Here is a 19,772-nt window from a genome sequence, read left to right as displayed (position 1 = left end):
GAGCCATCTTACAGAAAAAAACGAATGAACCTTTTGGCCCACCCAATACTTTCTTGGATTTTTACAATTATTTGTTTGTATGAAAGTAAATACAAATACATATTTTCATTTCCCCTTTTTACATAATCTTCTTTAGCACAGTTGAATCATTTGGCTAAGTCTACCATAACAAATACCACAGACAAGACAGTTTAGACAAGAGAAATTTATGTTCTAACAGTTCTGGAGGCTGGAAGTCCAAGATGAAGGTGCTGACAAGATTGCTTTCTCCTGAGGCCTCTCTCCTTGGCTTGCTTGGCTTGGTCATCTACTCACATGATTGTCCATAGATCTATCTTGTCTGTATCCTAATCTCCTCTTTTTATAAAGACAGCAGTCAGATTGGATTAGGGCCCACCCTACTGACCTCATTTTAACTTAATTACCTCTTTAAAGGCTCTATCTGGGGCTTTCCTGGTGGCGCAGTGGTTGAGACTCTGCCTGCTAATGCAGGGGACGCGGGTTCAAGCCCTGGTCTGGGAAGATCCCACATGCCGCGGAGCAACTAGGCCCGTGTGCCACAACTACTGAGCCTGCGCGTCTGGAGCCTGTGCTCCGCACCAAGAGAGGCCGCGATAGTGAGAGGCCTGCGCACCGCGATGAAGAGTGGCCCCCACTTGCCGCAACTAGAGAAAGCCCTCGCACAGAAACGAAGACCCAACACAACCAAAAATAAATAAATAAATTAATTAATTTAAAAAAAAAATTATAAAAAAAAAAGGCTCTATCTGCAAATACAGTTCCATTCTTAGGCACTGGGGTTTAGGGCTTCCGCACATGAATTGAGAATAAGGGACACAGTTCAGCCCATAACAGCAGTTCTACTCTTTGCTTTGTTCATTTAACAGTCTACCTTGAAGATATTTCCTTTTCAGTATATAGAAAGGTTGCTCATTTCTTTCTTGAGTTATGGAGTAAATTATTCAGTCAGTCCTTTAGGACAAACATAGGGTTGCTTCGGATATTTTCCTACTCTTAGCAATACTGCAATGAATAAACTTGAACCTATTTCATTTTACACTTCAGAGAGTTTCTTTGTAGAGCAACTCCCAGAAGTGGAATTGTTGGATGAAAAGTTTTCTGTATATTTGTCTTGATACACAGCATCAAATGGTCCCCTCTCCATTCCAGCAATGTGTCTGCTTCACTACAGCCTCAACAATAGTCACTTTTTTTTGATGCTTGCCAATCAAATAGGTGAAAAGATGCTATCTCAAAGAGTTTTGACTTGCACTTTTTTTTTAATGAGTGAGGCTGAATTTTTTTTTTTTCATAGGTTTATGAGCCACTTATTTCTTTTTCTGTGAACTCTCAATTTCTACTGAGTTTAAGGACTTTCTCTTACTGACTTCTGGAAGCTCTTTGAATATTAAGGAGATTAGCCCTTTGACTATGATATGTGTTGGGACTATTTCTTCCTCGTTAATCATTTGTCTTTTTACTATGCTCATGGTGATTTTTGTCAAACCAAAGTTTTTTATAGCCATGGTGTCTGGATTTTGAGAGGCAGTTTAAAAAGGCTTTCTTTACTCCATGGTTTAAAAATAATTTTCCATGTTTTCTTCTTGTTCTTTATGATTCCATGGTTGTACATTTATATCTTTTTTCATTTGGATTTTATTCTGGTATGGTGCAAGGTATAGATTCAATCTTACATTTTTTCAGAGGGCTATATTTCGTCCCAATACCATTTATTAAACAGTCCATCTTTCTTCCCAGTGATTTGAGATGTTACCTTTATCAGATACCATCTTCCTAAAATAATTTGTATTTCTGAATTTTCTGTTATATTTCATTGGTCTATTTATGCAACTGTGACACACTATTGATTGAGGATTTTAAATATGTTTTCTTGTCTGATAGGTTTAGTAGCCCCCTCACTATTACTCTTTATTTTCAAAGTTTTCCAGGCAGTTATTTTTTTTTTTTTTGGTCATGCAGCACAGCTTGCAGGATCTTAGTTCCCCAACCAGGGATTGAACCCAGGCCCTTGGCAGTAAAAGCGCAGGGCCCTAACCACTGGGCCGCCAGGGATTTCCCCAGATAGTCTTGCTTTCGATTTTTCTTGTTGATTTTTTCCTCATGTGTAAATTAGAATTACTTTATCTACTTAAAAATAATTATTGGTGTTTGATAGGAACTGTATTAAATTCATAAATTTAGAAGAATTATCCAAGAATATGAAGTTTTTCTCCATGAATTTAAGTGTTCTTTTGTGCCATTTGGTGGTTATTTTAAATTTTATTCATATAGATCTTGCACAACTCTTACGAAAGTTTATTGCTAGGTATTATATTGTTATATTTATATATTGGTTTATTTAGTTTTCCTATAAGTAACTGTATAAAATGGATCTTTTCTTCTATTTTATCGTCTAATTAGTTATTTAGATACATGATAGCTATCTTTTTTTTTCTCACTTCAATTATCACTTGCTGCTGGATTCTCTTATTGTTTGTGTAGTTTTTTAGATGATTCCACTTGCTTTAGATCTGTTGACTAAGTGAGAAATAAACCTCTATTGTGTGAAGACACTGAGATTTGGGGCTTGTTACTGCAGCATTTCCTAGCTATCCTGACAGATACAAGTGACTTAAAAAAAATAAAGACGCTCAACACACAAATATATTAGGGTTAAATTCTCCGGGGGCAGTGGTATGGAAGCAGGAGTTTAAGGAGAAAAAGCAAGAATGGAATTTCATACTGTTACAGAACTTATTCATGTATTTTTTAAAATTAATTAGTTTTATTTATTTATTTTGGCTGCATTGGGTCTTCGTTGCTGCCGGCGGGCTTTCTCTAGTTGCAGCGAGCGGGCTTCTCATTGTGGTGGCTTCTCTTGCTGCACAGCATGGGCTCTAGGCGCAGGGGCTTCAGTAGTTTTGGCTCATGGGCTTAGCTGCTCTGCAGCATGTGGGATCTTCCAGGACCAGGGTTCAAACCCGTGTCCCTGCATTGGCAGGGGGATTCTTAACCACTGCGCCACCAGGGAAGCCCAGAACTTATTCATGTATTTTTAAAATGGAAAATAGTGGGAATCGAATCACCATGGTGGGTATGTTTTAAAGAATAACATCCAGTTTTATTTAAAACCTTCATCACTTATAGCGTGCCAAAAATCAAGTCCTTTACAACTATTTTAACCTGCACTGAAATCTTAGAGATGCCAAGTAAAAAGTCTTTAGGAACCATAGCAGATGTTCTCAGCTTGGTCAGGGCAAGGTAGACTGCCTGGATTCTTCCTGCTGAGTACAGGCCACAGGATTCCTTCACCTTTCTCCAAGGCAGACCCATCGGCTCTCAGCTCACACAGGGAACCTGTGGGTCCAAGTAACGTTGCAGAGACAGCAAGAGCAGCTCTGGGAAAGTGCAAAGCCAGAACTCCCTCTTTCAGAGCAAGTGCTCTGAAGCCAGACGTTGGGGTTTCAATCCCGGGTCGCCTTCCTAGGAGTTGTGTGCTCTCGAAGAACGTTGTCAACCTCTTCGTGCCTTCATTTCCTCATTTGTAAAACGACTTATTATGAGTATTAAGTGACTTAATGAATGCAGAGTATCGAAAACAGCGAACGCAAAGAGCGCCGGAGCACGCGGGCGGCCAGCGTGGCGGCTCCGCGAGCTCGGGCGGTCCCAGCGCCGAGCCCCAAGCCGCCCGGCCGGCAGCGGGGCCTTCCCGCTCCTCCGACCACCCCGCCGGAGGCCACCCGACCACCCCGGCCAGGGGCGCGGAGCCCGACAGTCGGGAGAGGCGCACACCCTTCGCCGCGGCAGCATTTACACGAGGGTCCCTGTAGTGCGGCGCTGTTTGAAAATACGAAACCGAATACATTTTTTTCTTAAGAAGTTAATAAAACCCTATAATTATGTTCCACTGTGTTCTTTCCACACTGCACGAAGCGCGCAAAGATAGCGTGAGCAAAAACATGAGCGTTTGTTCGAAAAAGTCAACAGGTACGCCCCAGGCGCCGGTGACCTCTCAGGCACTCAGCTCTCCAACCTCCAACTTCCGAGACCCCGAGGACTCGGCCGGAGGATCTCCGCGCCGCGAAGCTCCCCACCGCCTCCACATCCGGGCGCTTCTCGGACGCCGGCGGGAGCGCGCACGCCAGCTCCAAGCCCGGAAGGTGCCGTGAGGTCACGTGTCGGCGCGCCCCCGCCGCGGCGGGCTCCAGGCGGAAGTGAGGTTGGAGCTCGGCGGCTGCGCAGCGTTGGCTGGGAGCGCGGGCTGCGAAGAGGCGGACCGGGCCGAGAGGGGCGAGCGGGAACGCGGGCCGGGGAGGCGGCGGCGGCAACCGGGGCCTCGCGGCTCAGCCCCGCATCGGAGCAGGCCTCCGCGGCGCGCGCCCCTCGCCGAGCCCGACCGCCGTGCCCGCCCCGGGCCGGCGAGCGCTGGTCACCGAGGCCCAGGCCGCCGCCGCGGCGCCGTGAGTGCGGGCGGGGCGCGCGAGGGGCTCGGCGGCGGCTTGCGCTGCCGGAAGTGCGGCGCTTTGTGCGGCCGACCTGGGCGGCGCCAAGGTCGGGCCCGCGGCGGTGCTTTGTCCCGCGCGGGGCAGGGCGGGCCGGTGAGGCCCGAGGGAGGCGGAGCTGGGCGACCGGGCGCGCGGGCTGGTGCGGCGTGGGCGGCGGGGACGCTGCCTGGGGGCCGGTGAGAGGGGCGTTCGTTGCACAAGAATGTTCTCTGGGTCTTTTTAAGGTCCAGGTGATTAGATCAGGAAAATGAGCAAGAAATGGGGAAGCAGTGGGGTGGTGTTTCGGTAACTTAGGTTTAAGGTTCTTAGGATTTTCATCATTTCCAGTGTGTAAACTATTCACTTTGTCTACTCACAGAGTAAACATTATTCCATTTGCCCGGCAGAAGCTTAGCTGGAACGGGTTCAGTGTTTTCTTCAGAAAGGACGTGTCGTGGCCCATTCTGGGTTAACTTTGAGAGAGAGAGATGCGCCTTTACAACGTACCCCCAAACGGGGTCGTCTTTTTTTATAGTGTATATAAGCATGTGTCTAATGGGTTGTATGAGTTAATGCTTCATTAAAGTCATACATAAAAGTATTTTGTAGTGTTTTGCCAAGCAAAACAATTTTTTAAATGAAAAGCTTTGTCTAGTTTCCCCTCAAGTTCTTAAATCATCCTTGTGTAATTTCAGATGATTTTTTCAAATAGTCTATGAAAAACTTGACAATAATAGTAGGGACACATTTTAGAACTTTGGTAAATAAACAAGTAGTGGATTATTTTTGCTTTGACAGCCAAGAATTGAACAATTAAAGGTTAATTTTTCTACTGTTGAAGGTACTGTGCTGCACACTGCGAAGTTTTTTTTGTCTCTTTTAAGCTTTATAAATCGGGCTTGCTTTAGTGCGAGTGTTCGCATAGTTACTTTTGTTTAGTCGCGTTTGTGACTAAATGCAGGCTTTAAGAGTTGGAGACTGCAGGCTTCCTCTAGGTTCTGTGCTGCAGTCACTGGACAGACCGAGCAGGGAGCGTCCCCTCTTCCTGCCTCCAGCCCTTGGGAATAGTGGAAGGATTGGGCTGTGTGTAAGGCAAGTGCCTGCAACCCAGGAGGAAGGAGGAAGCACCACCTGCTGCTGTTGCTATTACTGCCTCTGCCCTCCTATCAGTCCCTGATATACTTGTTAGGATTTTTAGTTAGTATTCTGCTCTACAGCTGCCTTTCAGCTCATTTCCATTTTAAGGTTAGACAGAATTGTGATGTCAATTATTTGACTTTTCAAACATGGGGAAAAGGTGTAGGGTAATGCCACAGAGGTAGAGGATTAGAAGTATTAAAAAAGAAAACAAGTGCAATTAAAGAATATTTTAAGTTTTTTTAGGTTCTGTAGTTTACAGGCAAATTTTTGTCTACCAGACTTGTCTTATGTAAACAGCTTCTTTTTCTGGATCAGTTGAGAGCAATTTTAAAGCAACAGTACACCAGTGTACTGGAGTTAATGGTTGCTTTTCTTGTGTCTGTGCTCCACTTTATGTCTGTATCATTGAAGTCTCGCCAGTTGTTCTGTGCAAAAAAATGTGAATTTTGCAATAGATTGCAAACCTTGATAGTGAAGGTAGAGTTTGGGGGAGTTTAGAATTTTATCTTATTATATACTCTTGATGTTATCAGATGTTACCGAGAATTTCCAGTTTAGATTGTAGTAAAGGGATTTTATCTTGTATATTGCTGTCTGAGAGAGAATTTAAGCCCCTCGACATTAATTTTCTTGATATGAAATACTAAGACAAGGCCTTTAAAGTTTTAGAATTACTATTTTGTGTGGGAACTTTGTTTAGGTCATGGTGTATTTTGACACTAGAGAGAAGTACAGTGATGGGTCTTAAATATACTTTCCCTCTGATTGTTACTGGATTTTCAAATTGAGAAATTTTTGCTGTCGTCTTCTTTTTTAAAGGTAAATCTGAGACTTACTTATTTTGCTGCAGGTGTCAAACCACCCATAGGGATTCTGACATTTGAGTCATTACAAATGAGAAACTTAAAAAAAAAAAAAAAAAAAAAAAAAGTGATACCCTTAGGATCTAGCCTTGGAATTGTGATCTTCGGCCCATACCAAATCAGACTGGGAAATTGGTGGTTTCTGGGTGGCCAGTGGCACTAGAATCCCAGGCAGAGTGGTGATGGTGGGTTTTTTCCTTAATTTTTCATTATTTAAAAAGTATAAAAATACAGCGTACAGCTATATACCCAATATCTCAATTCCTTTTATGTAGAAATATTTTAGATTACGACTTCATGTCATTTTTATCCTTACATAGTTTAATACGTACTTTTAAAAATTGATGCATCTTTACATAACCAAAATACTATTATCACATGTAACAAAATTAATGTTTGTTTAATGCTGTTTGATACCTAGCCCATATTCATTTGTATCCTCAAATCCTTAAAATAACCTTTTTACAGTTTTTTCCGTCTTAAAATCAGGATCCAAACAAAAGTCTCTTATGGCCTTTATTAAATCTGTCTTAATCTAGAACTATTCTTCTCTCCACCCTCCACCTTTTCCCAGACCATTGACTTAGTGAAGAAACTGGACCCCCTTGTCCTCTAGAATGCCCTCCTTTTGGCTTTGTCTGATTGCTTCATGGTGTTCAGCATATTCCTCTAACTCCTGCCTTTTTCTGTAACCTGGGAGGTAGATGTATAGGCTGCATTGGATTCAGATTTTAGTGTTTTAGTCGCAGTACACCTCAGATGATGCAGAGTAATTCCATCATATGAGGATGCAGATAATAAGTAGTTTGACTGTTAGTGATGTTAAGATTGGTCAGTGGGTTCAGCGTTCATATCCACTAATCAGTAACAGATATGTTTCAACAATTCTGAATTAGATTTTAAATAAATGTCTCAACTTCGTATTTATTGCTACGAAGAGTCCTATATTTTCCATTGGACAGTTCTTTTATTAAAGAACATTCAGAAAATATTTATGAGCTATATCTGGACCAAGCACTAGTGAGATGCAGGGGGACAGGGCTGAATAAGGTATTTTCCCTGCCCTTGAGGCTCATGATCTTTGGGGAATCTCTCATCATACGAACAAGTAATTTAAAAAGCTGTATGACAGTTGTTCACAGAAGTTGTACAAACATTTTCTTTTGTTAATCCTGTTATTTTTTTAACCTATAATTTTTAATTATGACTTCTTAATCACTTTAGGAAATAGTTATTATTAGCCTCTTGGGAAGTATAAGTGCTTCAGGAAACATAACTTCTGGTTAATTTGGAACTTATGGTATTTAGAATTCAAATGCAATTTTATACATTTTTTAGTGGCAAATGTGGAGTAGGATTGTATTGCTGGTTTAGATGTAAGTCAGGTCATGAAAGGAGAGCCTTGTGGTATTCATTGCTTCATTGGAGTTGTCTGCAGTTCCTGGCTGTTATGAATAATGCTGTTATAAACTTTCATGTACAAGTTTTTGTATGGATGTATGTTTTCACTTGTCTTGGGTATATACCTAGGAGTGGAATTGCCAGGTCAAATGGTAATTCCTGTGTTTAACTGCTACGCTACGCTGTTCATCGGCTTCATGCCTACCAGGTGACATCTCCTGCTCAGCCCCACATTTAAGGGTCCCCACACGGTTTCAGTCTAACCTATGTCTCCATAATCATCTTTGCTGATTCCCTACATGTAGCCTAAGCTCCAAACAAGCCCAGTTGTAGTGTCCCTAAAGAGTGCATCTTGCATTTTCTAATTTCTGTGGCATTTCAAGATCCTACCTGTTTAGAGCTTATTGGAAACAGTACCTCCGTAATCCAAGTTATTCCTGACCGTTCCTTTCTTCCTCCTTGAATTTTTGCTCTCCCCACTCAACCCTCAGAACACTTTATTCCTTTATGGCACTTAACACCCTTTGGCCTGAATCACCATTATTTATGTCTTCTGTCTTACAGGCCTCTGTTGTCCAATACAGTAGCCATCACCTACATGTGACTGTTCAATTAAAATTAAAGTTAAACATGTAGTTCCTTGGTCGTGCTAGCCGTATTTCAGGTGTTCAGTAGCCGTTAGTGACTACTCTTTGTGGACAGAGCAGACATACATTTCCATCTTCATAGAAAGTTCTGTTGGACAATATTTTTCTAGATTGTAAACTCAGAGCAGGGGCTGCGACTTTTTTTCCCCTGTGGCCTTTGCGTAGTGCTTTACTTACCTTGAATTCAATTAAGAAAATGAAATTACATCCTGGCACAGAATAGAGAAGGAGAGTTTTGGGAAGTATTCACTTCTCCAGAGATGGGAGTCGAACCAGAGAAGTAGATGAAATATGTGAAGACCTCCACAGTCTCATGTCGCAGGTCCACCAAAAATGGGTTAAAAGTGCAGGAAAATGGGGATTAGCAGTTACCAATTTGTTTATTCTTAAACTGTGGTGTAAAATACAGTTGATTCTCATGTCTACTTCCTATCCTTGTTTTTTTGTAGTCTGTTCTGTAGATCTGCATTGTCCAGGGTGGTAGCCTGTAGCCACACGTGACTATTTAGATTTAGATTGAAGTTAAATAAACTAAAAAATCAGATCCTGTTCTAACCACATTTTTCAGGTGCTCAGTGTTTACTTGGAGCTAACGGATGCTATATTGGACAGCACAGATAGAGAACATCTTCATCCTTGTAGAAAGTACTGTTGCACAGCACTGATCTAGACTTCTCTCTTAGCTGTGGTTCTGGATGTCATGGCATCAAAAAGTATCTCTGCCTTTTGGTTTGGAAGTTAAAGAAATAAGATAGGGCTTCCCTGGTGGCACAATGGTTAAGAATCCGCCTGCCAGTGCAGCGAACACCGGTTTGAGCCCTGGTCCGGGAAGATCCCACATGCCGCAGAGCAACTAAGCCTGTGCACCACAACTACTGAGCCTGCGCTCTAGAGCCTGTAAGCCACAACTACTGAGCCCGTGAGCCACAACTACTGAAGCCCGTGTGCCTAGAGCCCGTGCTCCACAACAAGAGAAGCCACCGCTATGAGAAGCCCGTGCACCGCAACAAAGAGTAGGCCCCGCGCGCTGCAACTAGAGAAAGCCCACATGCAACAACAAAGACCCAACGCAGCCAAAAATAAATAAATAAATAAATAAAAATTAAAAAAAAGAAATAAGATAATTACTTAGGTAATGAGTATCAATAGCAATCACTGATATCCCCAATTTATTTCTACTTTAGAATTTGTTACAAAGGCTAAGGACTTAACCAGGTATAGTTTCTACTGAACTGCTTGGTTGTAAATATTCTGAGTCAGGTGAGCTGAAAATATGAAGTGGTTTGTTTTTGCATTTTGCCTTTGTAATGGAATTTGATACCTAGAGTGTTTTGAGGTGCATGTGTTTTTTAGAAAGTCAGCAGGTAGTTGCACCTTTTTTTGTGTAAGACATTGTTATTGGGGCTGAAGTTACTGCAAATAGGGCTAAGTTCCAGTTCCCTATCTACATTCTAGCTGAGGATGTGGTGGGGAAGGCAGACATTAAAGCAAATACATGTACATTTTATGTTTTTCTTTTGTTTCTTTTTTTTTTTTTTTGGCCATGCCACACAACTTGCAGGATCTCAGTTCCCCAAACAGGGATTGAACCCCGGCCACGGCAGTGAAAGTCTGGAATCCTAACCACTATGCCACCAGGGAACTGCCTGTTTTTCTTTTTAAATAGACTTTTTTTAAAGAGCAGTTTTAGGTTCACAGCAAAACTGAGCAGAAAGTGCAGAGTTCCCATATACCTGTTGCCCCCCCCCCCCATTGCTGTTTTTATTTTTAAATTTAAGATCCCCTTTGTCCTTAACTACCACATAAGTCAGGGAATACTGAATAGTCTTAATTAAGCTCACACTTTAAGAATACACTGGGTGATAAAATTCAGAGGAAGGGATAAAACCATGGTTGTAGCTCTGCAAGTTCGTGAACTTTTCAGGCAAAAAAGGTTGGGAATTATAGAATGGGTAAATAGAGTTGCTGGGCTGTGTTAATTTGTCTTTTTTTAGGAAATAGACATATATTTAACCTAAGTTATTTCAGAAATAGAGAAAAGTGCAAAATGAACACTAAACCACACCATCTAGAGGCAATCACTGTTCATATTTTAATTTCCTCCCAGACTTTTTTCTGTTTGTGCTAGAGGTGCACATGCCCATATGTGTAGGTGCAAATTTGGGAGCATAGTGCATTACAGTATTGTACCGTTTTTTTCCCCAATTAACATGATGTTAATCTGTATTTTTAAATACTTTAAAAAGCAGCTGCATGCTATTTCATGCTCTGGATAGATCTGGTTAAGACTGTTCTCTGTTATAAGGACATTTAGATTATTTATAGGTATTTTTTCACGGTTTTAAGCACGGACACAGAGAACACTTTTTTCCCTTAGCTTCTGATGGACCGAAGAGAGTTATAAACGGAAGCCTGTAGTGTTCTGGTGAGCACCCATTAGGACTTTGGCGTTCCTTTTCTGTTCTCTGTTGGTTGGCAGCAGCATGAAATGCCTTGTTTTATAATATACTAGAGAAAGGACTCTTGTTCTTTTGAGACTGATGAAGGAGAAAAACCTGAGAACAAAAGTGCTTGGCTAAATCACTTTTTTTCCCTTTTTAGTTCTTGAAATCATGAATCCTGTTTATAGCCCGGGTTCTTCTGGGGTTCCCTATGCAAATGCCAAAGGAATTGGTTATCCAGGTAAGCAAGTAAAATTTTGTTTCCATTATTGAACTTTGAACACGTGGTGAATTTCTGTGTCACTAAGAATGCTTTCGATGGACAAACCCAGCTCAAGTGGCTTAGATAGGGAAGAAAATGTATTGGCTCATGGAATTGAAAATTCAGGAGCTTGGTCTGGCTTTGGTCAGAGGCTGATCTGGTGGCTTCAAGGGTGGGGACTGGCGTCTAGTTTCTCTGCTTCCTGTGCTCAGCTTCACTTCCTCAGTGTCCTCTCAGTGTGGGTCACAGGTCACACTTCTCCCCATTGTGGTTCTGTGGTGCTCAGCACCGCCCCCCCCCCCCCCCTTGGCTGTGAGTCTCTTCATCTGTCTCTGGCTCTGGCTCTGGTCTCATCTTGTTCCCTCCACGCCAGCACCCGGGGCCAGGGGGGGAGTCTGCTGATGCATTTAGGCCTGAGTCATGTTCCCCACCTTACTGAAGTCTGCTACTCCAACATGGGCTGTGATGGAGGGGGTGAAGCACAATTTGGGGGAATAGGAGTTGGTGGTCAAAAATAGCAAATTGTTGTCCTAATTGAAAGGAATAGTTATTTGAAGTATTACAATTGTGGGTTTAGATAATATGGTGGAACAGATACTCTTAAAACCCTGTTGCTAAAAACCCCTGGAAAATTGAATAAAACATTTCAAAAACGTTTAACTGAACTTGCAAGAAAGGAAGAGATTTCTGCAGCTGAATATGAAAGCAACATAAAAACCAGAGCATTTGGCCATTGAGCTGATGTGCCTGTCCTGGGGGCATTTGTTATTTGTGGGTTTTAGCAACCCATTTGGGGACAGAAATTGAGGCCTTTGGCCCTTGTAAGGCTGGGAGTTGGAGTGGGACCCCTCATCAGTCTGATTCCTCCAGAGGGTGATACTCCCATTGGAGAGGTAGGCTAAACAATCCATGCACTGGCTCCACGGGGAAGTTCAGTTTCCGCTTGGGCTCTGGGAAGGGAGAACTCTTTTCTAAGAATTTGTAACTATTCAGGGATGTTTCAGGCTCTACTTTGAATTACTTGTCCTTCCCAGGGGGTCCATACATCGAGAAACTAACATAAAAAAATAGTCTCTAGGCGGCACTATTCCGTGGAGCACCTGACAGCAGCAGGTGCAGAACTGCTGTGGAGGCAAATGTTCTCAACCCAGGTTGTGTGGGTTTCCCACAAAGTTCTGCCTGTTAACAAGTCAAAATTATTACAGAGCACTGTGATGTTATTCGTCATGTCAGAGTCACCAGTCATGACAGACAGCAGGAATAAAACAGGTAGAAACCATATCACACAAGCATGTTTAGAATTACTGAAGATGCAGAAGAAAGAATCATATCGAAAAGAACCAACTGGAACTTAAATGGAAAAAAAAAGGCGTTTGAACAAAATTCAAGTTAAGCTGCAGATAAAACACTGCTAAAGGGAGGACCAGAATGCAGTGTAAGGAAAGGGGGAAACAGACTGGTTAAGAAATAGAGGTGTTAGGATGAGAAGTTTTGAGGAGAATTAAAAGCTCCAGAAGGACTAAGTAGAGAGACTAGAAGAAAAGGAGTGCCAAGATTTTCCAGAATTGATAAAAGGTGATTTAGTGATAAGGCCTACTGTCTTTAACATATTAACACTAGTTTAAACAGAAGGCTAAATAGCTGAAGAGAATCCTGTGTAAATCTGAAACCAGGGAATAGGCAAAACCTGATGGTATTAGCATTACCTGAGAGACTATATAATGAAACATTGGTTGCCTGTCATACCAGTTCTGTGCACTTTTTAAAATTTTATTTTATTTTTTAACATCTTTATGGGAGTATCATTGCTTTACAATGGTGTGTTAGTTTCTGCTTTATAACAAAGTCAATCAGCTATACATATACATATATCCCCATAGCTCCTCCCTCTTGCGTCTCCCTCCCATGTGCACTTTTTTAGGGGTTTTTTGGTCTTAAAATTACATTTAAAAGAAAATTTCTGTAACTTTAAATCTGTTTAAAATTTTATAGTTTCTTCTTATTTTATCCATTTCTTTATACCTGTCTTGTCTATTTTCTTGGTTTTAGTATTTTAGTCTCCTTGACTTTCATAAAGCTCTCTAGATCAGCAAGGGTTTAGTGTAGGAACTAGTAACCACTCTAGGTATTTTGAATGGGAGTGGGAGTTAAACATAGCGAAATAATGTGCCTACAGAATTTTGAGGCTAGCATAACTTCAGTACCAAAAACTAACAAGACATTACAAGGAAAGAGAGTGCTTTTATACCATTTTATACTTTTATACCAGTAAATGGAGAGGCTTGTCCATAACTTTCTAAAATTTACATTTAATGGGAAAAAAGAAACACTTCCCAACAACTTCATCTTTTAATTGTAGTAATATGGTAACTGACATATGGTCAGCCCTTCATATCCGTGGATTTTGGGTATTGTGTCCTGGAACCAATACCCCTAGGATACTGAGGAATGACAATAATTGGGTTCATATGCACCATCTTACTGTTATTTTCTAATTGATAGCACCTGTTTTTTTTTGTTTTGTTCACTTTCTTTTTCTTCTTTTGGATTAACCAAGTATTTTTCATTAAATTTTTCCTTCTTTTAATTTTTGAAAAATTCTTTTGCTATTTAGTGATGACTCTAAAGATTACAACACTTTTTGCTCCCCCTCCCCTCTTGCCTCCCCTCCTCTCCCCCTCCCCTCCCCTCATCCCCTCCCCATCCCCCTCCCCTCCCCTCATCCCCTCCCCATCCCCCTCCCCTCCCCTCATCCCCTCCCCATTCCCCTCCCCTCCTCCCCCTCCCCTCCTCCCCCCTCCTCCCCTCTCCTCCTCTCCTCTCCCCTTTTACTGCATGTCTGCTAGCAGTGACTTGTTTTAGTTTGTGAAATGTTTTTATTTTGCTTTCATTTTTGGAGCATATTTTTGATGAGTGTGTTGGTTTTCTGTGGCTGCTATAACAAATTGCTACAAAGTTTGTGGTTTAAAAACCACAGAAACTTATTCTCTCACAGTTGTGGGAGCCAGAAGTCCAAAATTCAGGTGTTGGCAGGGCCTCACACCCTCTGGAGGCTCGAGGTAAGAATCCTTTCTTGCCTCTTGAAGTTTCTGGAAGCTTTCAGCATTCCTTGACATGAATAGCCTTGTGGCAGCATCACTCCGGCTTCTACTTCCATGGTTACATCATCTCCTTCTCGTCTCTGTTTCATATGCAGACACTTGGCATTGGGTTTAGGCCCCCACCACCCGTAATGCACGATGATCTTATCTCAAGGTCCTTAACTTATGTCTACAAAGACTCTTTTTCCAAATAAGGTAACATTTATAGGTTCCAGGGATTTGATGATGTATCTTCTGGGGGGGCGGGGTTTCCCTACCATACTGAGTATACAGTTTTAGGTTGGCAGTTATTTTCTCTCAGCACTTTAAAGGCAGTTGTATTGTCTTCCGGTTTCTGTCAGAATTATTTTTGTTTCTTTGGAGTTAGTATATCCCTTCCCTCCCCCCTGCCCCCCGACCCCGCTGCTTTTAAAATATCTTTGTTTTTACTGTGAAATGGCTAGATGTGATTTTCTTTGTGTTTATCTTGCTTAGTGCTCACAGAGCTGCTTGACTCTGGCTTGATTGTTAAGAGGGCAGTAGAAGGAAAAAACGGGGAGGAAAAAATATCTCCTCTGAAGTGAAGGTAGTTTTTCCAGAAGAGTGGGCTTTAGTCTCACTTTAAGGAGAACACTTTTAAATAGCTTGGAGAGCTCAAAACTGCTGTTTAGGGAACTGAAAACCACATGAGCCAAGAACAACATTTAAAAAAAAACCCTGGCACAGCAGCAGGAGGATGAGGAGTTGGTTGGGCATGGTTCTGAGCACAGGGGTGGAGAAGCAGAGGCTCCTCCCAAAGGCACTGACAGCCTCTGGCATCCAGGTCAGCGGCAGGGGGCAGGGGTGGGGTGGGGTTAGAGTCTCCCAGGGCACTCACCCCTCCCTGCCCCACCCCACTATGACCTTCACCCTTCCTCCCTCCACCTCTGAAACCCAGGGGCAGCTTGAACCCCCAGCGACCGTCTCAGCAGCCCAGATTCTCTCCCGGAGCCTGGCAAGTTCTAGGACTGGAAGCCAGGCTAGCAAGCCCGGCGCCAGAGGTGCAGTCGGACCTGGAAAGAGTGTGTGTGGGGGACTGGAGCCTTAAAGCCCACCCACATCCTTCAAGGGGAGGAAGGAACGCATCTTTTTAACAGTACTTCTCAGGGGTCAGCCTGCTCCCCACCCCATGGTGATCCATGCTCACTTGACACGGACCACCTCTTAACTGTCCCCCTCAATTCCGCCCTAAGGGGTCCTCTGACGTCTGTGACAGCGTGGGTCCCGACCTCTTTAGTCAGCTGAGGCCAGCACTTCAGGGGTCCCTCCAGTCCCCTCTCTGTCGTCGTGTCCGTTCCCCCCCCCCCCCCCCGCCCCCTGTACTTTATCTAATAGAGGAAGGAGCGCAGTCAAGGGACCTGCGAGCCTGTGGATGAGTTTTAAGCCCGAGAGCCCGAGACGCAATTAAATATTATTGGAACCTACTGTAAGGTGGGGGAGGGGAGGCTAGGAGGCTGCGCCCCACTGCGGTGGGTCCAGCTCTGGGACCCTGCACCCCCCCATCCCCTCCCTCGCTTCCCCAACTTCAGCAGGAGGAGCTCCGCAACCCCACCCAGTCCTTTGCAGCTCCCCCTCCTGGAGTCCCCTCCCCACCGCAGGCGGAGCACGAAGGGCAGGGCCTAGTCGAGGGACCAAAGCTCCCCGGGACTATGTTGCCCACGCGCGGCTCTTCTGAACAGCAGGGGCGGCTTGGAGCAAACCTGAGCTCTAGTTTTCTAAGTCATAAGAAGTACACAGTGTAAAGACCTTGTTGGCTGACTGCAGTCTGTGGATCACCCGTGGTCTGTATTATCAGTTTATCTTTTTCTTTGTTTTTCACCCATATGGTCCTGTGTCTTGCCATTCCTAGTGTTTTTTTCATGGAATGTAGTAAACAAGTGTATTAAAAATTATAGGTGATCCAGTTGATATCTTCCTTTGTTAACCACACAGCATGTTGCTTGATCTTTTTTTTCCCCCCAGCTTTACTGAGGTATGATTGATAAATAAAAACCGTATGTATTTAGGTTGTACAACATGGGTTTTTTTAAGGTGTACGTGATGATTTAATCTATGTATATGTCGTGAAATGACTACCACGATTAAGTATCTCCAAATATCATCACATTGGGGATTAGGGTTTCAACATGTAAATTTTGGAGGGGACACAGACATATCATGCCCCCAGGCCAACGATGTCCATATATTCTAATTTCGCCTTTGTTGCACGAGGGTATCGGACACTGAGATGGAGTTAGGAGTTCAGACGGTGTAGGGGTGGGTAACGCTTGTAAGGCTCTGGTGGGGTGGAAGCAGTACTGGGTGCGGGAGCCTCGGGACCGTGGTGCGAGTGTGCAGTGTCAGCGGCTCACTGGAGAGCCCTGGGGCAGCACTGGCAGTTAGAGGAGGCCTCGGCAGGCAGAGGTGGCCCTGGAAAGCACTGCTGCTGAAGGCTCTCCGCCCGCGTCCTCCTCCCGGCTGAACAGCAGGTGGTTTTCTGGAATAGAGATGCAGGTGGTGGTGGTCACTTGGCTTTGTCAACTTAATGATTGTTCCCTGTCAGTTCACAAAGGTTTGCCTTGTTCTTATTGGTATTTTATAATACATAGTACTGCTGAAGATAATCCTTCATCTTGTGGGGTTTCCATAGTTTTATTCAACCAGTTCTTTGCATGGGTATGTTGTTTGAAGTCTTTTGCTATTCCAGTAATACTGCAGTTGATAGTGTTTGTGAAAATTATCTTCAGGGTGGGATTGCCAGTGGAGAGAGTAAATGCAGATGTGATTTTTTTTTTCCTGTTACTCTTTTTTTTAATTTTTATTTTATATTGGAGTATAGTTGATTAACAATGTTCTGTTAGTTTCAGGTGTACAGCAAAGTGATTCACTTATACATATACATGTATCTATTCTTTCTCAAATTCTTTTCCCATTTAGGTTATTACAGAATATTGAGCAGAGTTCCCTGTGCTATACAGTAGGTCCTTGTTGCTTATCTATTTTAAATATAGCAGTGTGTACATGTCAATCCCAAACTCCCAATCTATCCCTCCCCTCTACCCTTCCCCCCTGGCAACCCTTAGTTTTCTCTAAGTCTGGGAGTCTGTTTCTGTTTTGTAAATAAGTTCATTTGTATCTTTTTTTTTTTTAGATTCTCCATATAAGCGATACCACATGATATTTATCTAAGCGATACCACATGATATTTGTTTTTCTCTGTCTGATATACTTCACTTAGTATGATAATCTCCGGGTCCATCCATGCTGCTGTAAATGGCATCATTTCATTCTTTTTAATGGCTGAGTAATACTCCGTTGTAGGTATACCACATCTTCTAACGCAGATGTAATTTTAAAGGTACTGCCGATTTCCCTTCTTGCGTAGGATTTTTACTGCTTTGCACTCCTACCAGAAGGGTGTGAGATGTTGTTTACCCCACAACCTTGCCAAGAGAGCGTGTCCTCAGCTTTTGGATTTGTGCCAGCCTGAAGTTTGAAATGGTAGTTGGCAGTTCTCTCTGTCCATGTCTTCTGTTGGTTTTTCTTTCTATTGGGATTTTCTTTTTTTAACTCTAAAAGTTATTTATATATTAAGTGTATGTGCCCTTTGTCTAAATAATTTGCAAGTATATTTCTTATAAAAAGCTAAGTCTTTTTTACGCAGCTAGTGGTATTTAAGTTTTTGTTTTTATGAAGTGATTGGGATTTGGGATCACTTCCAATCTCTTGCAAGAGGGGGAGTCTGGGCAGTGTAATTTTTAGCTTGCCAGCCCCTGCCTGCCAGAAGGGAGGTGGAGTCGATGTTGGAGGAGACAGTCCATGGTACTCGCCAAGGGGCGTCTTCAGGAGGACAGTACTGTGACCGGGAAGATGGACCCGAGTGGGAGGGAACAGTGGTTCTCAGCCGTGTTGATTTGGAACCCTGCAGATTAGAATTTTCTGGAGGGATTACAGCTTCTCACAACTAGTTGTGTCGGTAGTAAAGGCTAGCAAACCTGGGTCATCTTGGCTCTGTGCCCTGAACGTAGAGAAGGCTCTTTAAGGCCCCGTTGTCACGTGGTGAATGGATCGAGCTGAGCTGTGAGGGACCTGGAGCGAATAACTGAGGCCCTTCTGGTTTTGACTGAAACACTGATGTCTTTCTTGATGTTTCTGTTGTGTTCACGTGATCAATTAGTGGTTGTAGTTTAGTCTTATTAAGGATTCCTCATTTGTGTTAATAAAGGTCAGGTTGCTTGCAAACGGAATGTGTGAGTGGATTTTGCCCAGTTCCATTTGTGTATGGTGCTGGTTAGAGCCCGTGTAGCATGTGAAGCTTGCAACACTCTTATTACTCTTGCTAAGTAATAAATTAGGTGATTAGAATCGAAAATAAAACTGCCAGAAGAATTGGGAGTTTTCTGACTTCAGCTTAGGTTTTTTTTTTTTCTTCTTCATTCTAATTCAGTTTATGTCAAATTTTTTTAATTGTAGAAAGTTGTAAGCATTTATACTCTTAGGTTAAAAAGACGTGTTTATGATTGTGACCCATCACAGCTCTGAGGAGAGGAGACAAGTAGAGACCACCTGCTCAGCACCCATAGCACTGTTGGGCTCCTGAAGTCAGTCTGGGAGTTGCGGTGAAGAAGCTGAGGAAGACTGGGTCTGTGGGAGCCCTGGTTTTAAAATCACATTGTTCTTTGTTTTTCTCCAGCTGGTTTCCCCATGGGCTATGCAGCAGCAGCTCCTGCCTATTCCCCCAACATGTACCCTGGAGCAAATCCTACCTTCCAAACAGGTATGCAGGCCGTATGTGCTGGGTGGCAAAAGTGCTTTGTCCATGTGGCTGGGGGAGAAGGTCAAGTGGATGGATTTTGAGAAAGGTGGTTATAGAATTGGGATTTGGGGTTGAATTGATTTATTGGTTCATAAAATTAGGCTTCTTAATACGTACAATAAAAGCTTAATTCTTATTGCACATAAAGCTTTGTATCAATATATTGCATTTCTGGCGTCCTTCCACAACACAGATCTTCATTCCAGTCATAGCTTGTTACAGGTAACTAGTTGTTCCAGAACATGTATGTATTTATGAAATAGTGTTGATTATTAGAAACAAAAGATCATGTTGCCATGTTAATAAGTGGAATTTCCATGTTGCTAACATTTTTAGAGATAACTGATTTCTCTCTAGAACTTGAGCACTTTGATTATGGCTTTAAAAGAAAGTCTTATTTTCTATGTAAGGTGCATGAGAATAGTTTTCAGATTTTATAAATCAGTGGTACAATTGAAAGTGGAATTTGTTTGGGTCTGGACCTTGTAAAGACAGTGTTTTTTAATGGGACTTTCCTCTTTGAGCCTGCATTTTGGTGTTGGCTCATTCCAGGCTTTATTCACCCAGGATAGACTTTGTGATTGTGCTGCAGCAGTGGTGGCCTACACTCTGATCTGAAG

General features: G+C 42.8%; 1 protein-coding gene across 5 annotated transcripts in view; it reads left to right on the top strand.

Moving 5' to 3' along the window:
• Positions 1 to 4,217: 4,217 nt before the first annotated feature.
• The window catches only part of FAM168B (family with sequence similarity 168 member B), a 37,009-nt gene continuing 21,454 nt past the window's right edge, over positions 4,218 to 19,772 (top strand). Inside the window, exons 1-3 of one of the 5 annotated variants that reach the window (XM_061182991.1) lie at positions 4,218 to 4,460; positions 11,137 to 11,217; positions 19,030 to 19,113. In XM_061182991.1, coding sequence (XP_061038974.1) covers positions 11,148 to 11,217; positions 19,030 to 19,113 — 154 coding nt within the window. In that variant the 5' untranslated portion in view covers positions 4,218 to 4,460; positions 11,137 to 11,147. Of the gene's footprint in view, positions 4,461 to 4,529; positions 4,552 to 6,653; positions 6,673 to 10,931; positions 10,961 to 11,136; positions 11,218 to 19,029; positions 19,114 to 19,772 lie in introns of those variants that run through there. The other 4 variants (XM_061182995.1, XM_061182993.1, XM_061182994.1 and 1 more) reach the window with 4 other exon arrangements.

Source organism: Eubalaena glacialis, chromosome 1, assembly GCF_028564815.1.
Source record: "Eubalaena glacialis isolate mEubGla1 chromosome 1, mEubGla1.1.hap2.+ XY, whole genome shotgun sequence".
Lineage (NCBI taxonomy): Eukaryota > Metazoa > Chordata > Mammalia > Artiodactyla > Balaenidae > Eubalaena > Eubalaena glacialis.
The sequence above is the reverse complement of the archived record's forward strand: the minus strand, read 5'-3'. Positions and strand labels throughout refer to the sequence as shown.